This window comes from Cebus imitator, unplaced genomic scaffold (assembly GCF_001604975.1).
Source record: "Cebus imitator isolate Cc_AM_T3 unplaced genomic scaffold, Cebus_imitator-1.0 Scaffold263, whole genome shotgun sequence".
Taxonomy (NCBI): Eukaryota; Metazoa; Chordata; class Mammalia; order Primates; family Cebidae; genus Cebus; species Cebus imitator.
The window spans coordinates 2,153,491-2,160,293 of record NW_016107578.1 but is presented as its reverse complement, the minus strand read 5'-3'; the positions used below and the strand labels follow the sequence as shown (position 1 = coordinate 2,160,293).

Genomic DNA, 6,803 nt, shown 5'->3' with positions numbered 1-6,803 from the left:
AAAAAAAAAAAAAAAACCTTCATAGATTAGGATCTTTCTTTGTTGCCCTAGCTGGTCTCAAACTCCTGGCCTCAAGTGATCCTCCTGCTTGGACCTCCCAAAGCGTTGGGATTACAGGTATGAACAGCTGCACCTGGCCTAGGGCTTGGGTTTTGATTGGAAGTTTAAAAGCGGACTTGGGGTGGGGGTGGGAGTACTTCAGTGAGTACTTGACTGCCTCTCTTGCTTGGGCTTTCTGAACACTTTAGGAGATGCAGTGGCTCTGGATGTTGTAGCTCTTGGGGGTTGGACAAGCTGGGGACAGAGATCTTTGGCTCCAGGGCACTTGTACTGGCTTCAAGGAGGTCTCCAGAAAGGGCCCTTTTTTCTTCAGTGAAATTCTTGACTGGCTGCAGTGGCTCAAGCCTGTTATCCCAGCACTTTGGGAGGCCAAGATGGGTGGATCATTTGAGGTCAGAGTTCAAGACCAGCCTGGCAAACATGATTAAATCCCGTCTCTACTAAAAATACAAAAATTAGCCGGATGTGATGGCAGGTGTCTGGAATTCCAGGTACTCGGGAGGTTGAGGCAGGAGATAGCTTGATTCTGGGAGGCAGAGGTTGCAGTGAGACAAGATTGTACCACTGTACTCCAGCCTGGGCGACAGAGCGAGACTCAAAGCAAAAAAAAAAAGGAAAAGAAAAAAAAGAACTGGTGCTGATACCATATCTGGAAAGATGATATTAGTTGAAAGATGGTCCTAGCCCTGGAGGCTTTGAGGGTATGAGCAGGCCTATCTTTTCATGTCTTCTCTTTTTTTTTGTTTTTTTTTTGAGACGGAGTCTTACTCTGTCGCCCAGGATGGAGAATGCAGTGGCATGATCTCAGCTCACTGCAACTTCCACCTCCCAGGTTCAAGTGATTTTCCTGCCTCAGCCTCTGGGTAACTGGGACTACAGGTGCGCACCACCACACGCAACTAATTTTTATATTTTTAGTAGAGACAGGGTTTCACCTGTTTCATCATGTTAGCCACGATGGCCTCAATCTCTTGACCTCATGATCTGCCCTCTTCGGCCACCCGAAGTGCTGGGATTACAGGTGTGAGCCACTGCGCACAGCCTGTCTTCTCTTTTTTAGATACAAGCTCTCACTCCGTGGCACAGGGTGGAGTTCAGTGGCACCATCATAGCTCATTGCAGCCGCAAACTCCTGGGCTCAAGTCATCCTCCTACCTCAGCCTCACGAGTGGCTGGGACTATAGCCCTGTGCCACCATGCCTGGCTAATTTTTATTTTATTTTTTTGTAGAGCTAGAGTTTCACCATGTTGCCCAGGCTGGTCTCAATCTCCTGAGCTCAGGCAATCTGAGGTGGGCAGATTGTCTTGAACCCAAAGTGCTGGGATTACAGGTGTGAGCCACTGCTTCCAGCCTAATTTTCTTATTTTTTCTGTAGAGACAGAGTCTTGATGTGTTGCCCAGGCTGGTCTCAAACTCCTGGGGCTCAAGCAATCCTCCTGTCTTGGCTTCCAAAGCACTGAGATTATAGACGTGAGCCACCACACCTGGCCAAGCCTAGCTTTACTTGTGCTGAGTTACATGTGTCATCTCATTTCTCACTGGCCCATTTTACAGATCATGCAAACTAAGGCTCAGAGATGTAAATGGTCTAGTGGTCCCTGCAGCCTTAATAAGAGGGGACTCAAACCTTAGTCTGTCAGGCCCACTAATCTTGCCCCTAACCTCCGCACTGGCCTCTTCCCAGGCTCCTCTGACCATGGGCCTCGGGCCCTGAGGATACGGGGCTCCCTGTGGCCATGACGACGGGTGACTGCTGCCACCTTCCTGGCTCCCTGTGTGACTGCTCTGGCAGCCCTGCTTTCTCCAAGGTCGTGGAGGCCACAAGCCTCGGTCCACCCCATTATGTGGCACAAGTGACTTCAAGGGATGGCCGGCTCCTCTCCACTGTCATCCGTGCCTTGGACACACCAAGGTGAGTAGTGACCACATGGATGTCCTGGCCTTGGCAGCCTTTTCTCTCTGGGCCCAGTGACTTTCTCGCAGCCTGGGATCCAAAGTCCAACCATCAAAGAGGGCCAAATGGGTAAATAGAGAAAGAGACACAGTTTCCTTGCGGAAACAGATGTCTAGCTCTGGCCAGGTGTGATTCTTTAGGAAAAGCTGAAATTCCAGATTATTATGTGAAATCTGAAGTTCAAATGTTGGCAAGTAACTCACACTTTTGGGAGGCAGTATAGGGGGTGGTGAGGAGTGCAGCCTACGGCTCAGTGCCTGGGCTCTGACCCAGAATGGACACCTCCTTCTCTCCCAGAGTGACCTGGGACAAGTTATTATACCACTGTATCTCTTTTTTTTTTTTTTTTTTGGAGACAGAGTCCCCCTTTGTTGCCCAGGCTGGAGTTCAGTGGCGAAATTTTTTTTTTTTTTTTTTTTGGAGACAGAGTCTCACTTTGTTGCCCAGGCTGGAGTTCAGTGGCGAAATCTCTGCTCATTGCAACCTCCGCCTCCCAGATTCAAGCAATTCTCCTGTCTCAGCCTCCGGAGTAGCTGGGATTACAGGTGCCCACCATCATGCCTGGCTAATTTTTGTACTTCTTTTAGAGATGGGGTTTCACCATGTTGACCAGGCTGGTCTCGAACTCCTGACCTCAGGTGATCTCCCCACCTCAGCCTCCCACACTGCTGGGATTACAGGTGTGAACCACCATGCCCACCCTCTCTCTTTTTTTTTTTTTTTTCTACACTCACTAGTAAAGAACCAACAAACACCCTCTCTTTTTTAAATTTTTTTTGGAGAAAGTCTCACCCTGTCGCTCAGGCTGGAGTGCAGTGGTGCGATCTCAGCTCACTGCAACCTCACCTCCTGGGTTCGAGTGATTCTCCTGCCTCAGCCTCCCTAGTAGCTGGGACTACAGGCATGAGACATCACACCCAGCTGATTTTTGTATTTTTAGTAGAGATGGGGTTTCATCATATTGGTCAAGCTGGTTTCGAACTCCTGACCTCAAATGATTTGCCCACCTCATCCTCGCAAAGTGCTGGGATTACAGGTGTGAGCCACTGTACCCAGTTTTTTTTTTTTTTTTTGGAGACAGAATCTCACTTTGTCCCCTAGGCTGGAGTATAGTGGCATGACCTGGCTCGCTACAACCTCTGTCTCCTGGGTTCAAGCATTTCTCTTGCCTCAGTCTCGGAAGTAGCTTGGACTATAGGCACCTGCCACCATGCTCAGCTTATTTCTGTATTTTTTTAGTAGAAATGGGGTTTCACCATGTTGGTCAGGCTGGTCTTGAACTCCTGACCTCAGATGATCTACCCACTTCAGCCTCCCAAAATGTTGGGATTACAGGCGTGAGCCACCATGCCTGGCCTCTCCTCTGTATTTGCTCTTCCCAAACTTTTTCAGGGTTTTCCAGAACAAGCTCCAAACTGACGTGGTTCTTCCTCAAGATTCTTGTCACTTCTGTTTCCCTGAGTTGGTTTCCGGAGCAGGGGCTCCTTTTCTGTTAACTTTGTTTGTGTGTATACTTGGGGGAGGATGGGATCAGGGTATGGATTTAGAAAGGAGGCAGGCAGGCATGTTCTTTTGCCTTTGCAGGAGGAAATAATAGGCCAGTGATAGGACTATTGAGAAAGCTGACATGAGCAGCCTGATGTGCTCCTTTCAAATCAGCCCAACCCCACCCGCAGCATGAGAATCTGAGAAAAGGATAGAAAACAGTCATTTCCAGCCGGGCACAGTGGCTCATGTCTGTAATCCCAGCACTTTGGGAGGCCAACGCGAGTGGATCACAAGGTCAGGAGTTCAAGACCAGCCTGGCCAACATGGTGAAACACTGTCTCTACTAAAAATACAAAAATTAGCCAGGCACAGTGGCTCACACCTGTTAATCCCAGCACTTTGGGAGGCCAAGGCAGGGGATCATGAGGTCAGAAGTTCAAGACCATCCTGGCCAAGATGGTGAAACCCTGTCTCTATGAAAACTACAAAAATTAGTTGGGCACGGTGGCGTGTGGCTGTAATCCCAGCTACTTGGGAGGCTGAGGCAAGAGAATTGCCTGCATCTAGGCAGCAGAGGTTGCAGTAAGCCAAGATCACACCACTGCCCTCCAGCCTGGGCAACAGAGTGAGATACTGTCTCAAAAAGAAAAGAAAGGAAAAAGAAAACAGTCATTTCCAGGTAGGCATGGTGGCTCGTGCTTATAATCCCGCACTTTGAAAGTTCAAGGCTGAAGGATCACTTGAGCCTAGGAGTTCCAGGCCAGCCTGGTCAACATCGTGAGACCCCTCCTCTCTAGAAAATATAAAAAAACATGAGCTGCGTAGGGTGGCGCTGCCTGTAGTCCCAGTTACTTGGGAGGCTGAGGCAGGAGGTTCGCGTGAGCCAGGGAGTTTGAGGCTAGAGTGAGCTGTGATTGCACCACTACACTCTAGCTTGGGCAGCAGAGCTAGACCTTGTCTCAAAAAAGAAAAGAAGGCCTGCCGTGATGGCTCACGCCTATAATCCCAGCACTTTGGGAGGCTGAGGCAGGTGGATCATTTGAGATCAGGAGTTCAAGACCAGCCTGGCCAACAGGAGTTCAAGACCCATCTCTACTAAAAATGCAAAAATTAGCCAAGCATGGTGGCATGTGCATGTTGTCCCAAGTCGGGAGGCTGAGGCAGGATTACTTGAACCCAGGAGGCAGAGGTTGCAATGAGCTGAGATCATACCACTGCACTCCAGCCTGAGTGACATTAAAAAAAAAAAAAACGGGGGGGGGGGAAGAAAGAAAGAAAAGAATACAGTCTCTCTGAGAGGAAACTGGCATTATCCGGAAAATAGCTCTTCTTTGTGCAACCTCACAGTCTGCCTTCCAGTCAGAAATGTTCAGGAAACAGTGGACGGCCTCTGGGCCACACTCCTTGCCTTCTGAGCTGCCACAGGAAGGACCCAGCATCTCCAGAGACTGGGCCAGGGCTGGAGACTTTTCCGAGGCGGCTTTCTGCAAATGCTTTTTATATCTGTTTCCCCCAACAAGGGCAGAGGAGCAGGTGAGCACTTTTCTCTGGATGCATAGGTTTCTCAAGCAGCATGGGCTTCAGGTGTGGTTAGATCCAGGGGCCTCTGATGATGTCCTTAAGAATCTACCTTTCCCTGTCTCTTGGCTCTGCTCTCCTCTGTGCTGGCATCATTCACAGGCTCCATGCAAAGACCAGGCAGCTGCTGGCAGCTGCCATCAGCTCCAGGCTTATGTCAGCCTTGCTTCTGACAGTTATGGAGTTTAGGGGAAAACAAAGAATTTTAGAAAAGGATTTTATTGGTGGCTGATTATATCATACAAGCCTGCGTTGGTCACCATGAGCAGGGTTGCATGGTGTTCTTTTTTCTTTTTCAAATGGTCTCACTCTGTTGTCCAAGCTGGAGTGCAGTGGTACCATTATGGCTCATTGGAGCTTTGAACTCCTGGGCACAAGTGATCCTTCTGCCTCAGCCTCCTAAGTAGCTGGGACCATAGACATGTGACACCATGCCCAGCTAAGTCTTAAAACATTTTTTTTTGTAGAGATGGGATCTCACTATGTTGCCCACACTGGCCTTGAACTCTTGGGCTCAAGTGATCCTCCCGCTTCAGCCTTCCAAAGTGCTGGGATTACAGGCGTGAGCTATTGCACTTGGCCTGGTGTTCTGACTGGTCAAGCCTGAGGCCTGAGGTCATCAGGAGTATTGTCTGCTCTGCCCTAGTCTTTGAGGACTTTTTTTTTTTTTTTTTTGAGACGGAGTCTTGCTCAGTTGCCCAGGCTGGAGTCCAGCAGTGTAATCTCGGCTCACTGCAACCTCTTCCTCCCAGGTTCAAGTGATTCTCCTACCTCAGCCTCCCCAGTTGCTGGGATTACAGGCACCCACCACTACATCCGGCTAATTTTTGTATTTTTAGTAGAGACAGGGTTTCACCATATTGGCCAGGCTGGTCTTGAATTCCTGACCTCAAGTGATATGCCCGCCTCAGCCTCCCAAAGTACTGGGATTACAGGCATGAGCCACCTTACCCAGCAGGTCCTTGAGGATTAAGAGTTGAGGGTGGGGAAGCTGTGCAGGATAATCAGGATAGTATTTTAGAAAAATCTGGAGAGGACATTGAGGGGTGGGTATAAGAGATACCCATCCTGGGTCTGAGAGGATGCTGCAGGATCCGTGGGAAGGGAACACATCACTGGGAAGGCTTTGCAAGGTTACTTCCCCTGCATCTCCTTCTGAAAGGGGAGGACATTTGGAGCTGGGCATTGAAGAATGAGTAGGAGTTCAGCAAGTGGCAGCATGGGGTAACAGCGAGCTTGTGATCCAGTGTGTAGTGAAGCAGGTATAGACAGAAAGCCCAATCATTGCTCACGGGTCCTGTCTCCATGTCCAGCGACGGTCCCTTCTGCCGGATCTGCCATGAGGGAGCAAACGGGGAGTGCTTGCTGTCCCCATGTGGCTGCACTGGCACGCTGGGCGCCGTGCACAAGAGCTGTCTGGAGAGGTGGCTTTCCTCGTCTAACACTAGCTACTGCGAGCTGTGCCACACGGAGTTTGCAGTGGAGAAACGGCCTCGACCCCTCACAGAGGTACCCTTAAGAGTCTGAGACTTCGGTGGGCAGTAGGGAGAGGGCAGGCATGGGGGCCAAAGGCAGGAGCTGCCCTGGGGGATCTGGTGGGCTGGGGAAGCAGCTTCTCCCTAGGGCAGACCTCCCTACCACCCTGTCCACTGGGTGGGTCTGCTGATGGGGTGTGGCCTGGGGTTTAAGAGCTCCCAAACCCGTTACCCTCTTCTGGTTTTG

General features: G+C 50.1%; 1 protein-coding gene across 3 annotated transcripts in view; it reads left to right on the top strand.

Annotated features, from left to right (window-relative positions):
- Positions 1-6,803, top strand: part of MARCHF2 (membrane associated ring-CH-type finger 2) — a 22,437-nt gene that overhangs the window by 7,942 nt on the left and 7,692 nt on the right. For 2 of the 3 annotated variants that reach the window (XM_017500093.1, XM_017500090.1), the window contains exons 2-3: positions 1,746-1,973; positions 6,395-6,590. In XM_017500093.1, the coding sequence (XP_017355582.1) occupies positions 1,798-1,973; positions 6,395-6,590 (372 nt within the window). In that variant the 5' untranslated portion in view covers positions 1,746-1,797. Of the gene's footprint in view, positions 1-16; positions 118-1,745; positions 1,974-6,394; positions 6,591-6,803 lie in introns of those variants that run through there. The other variant, XM_037728352.1, reaches the window with a different exon arrangement.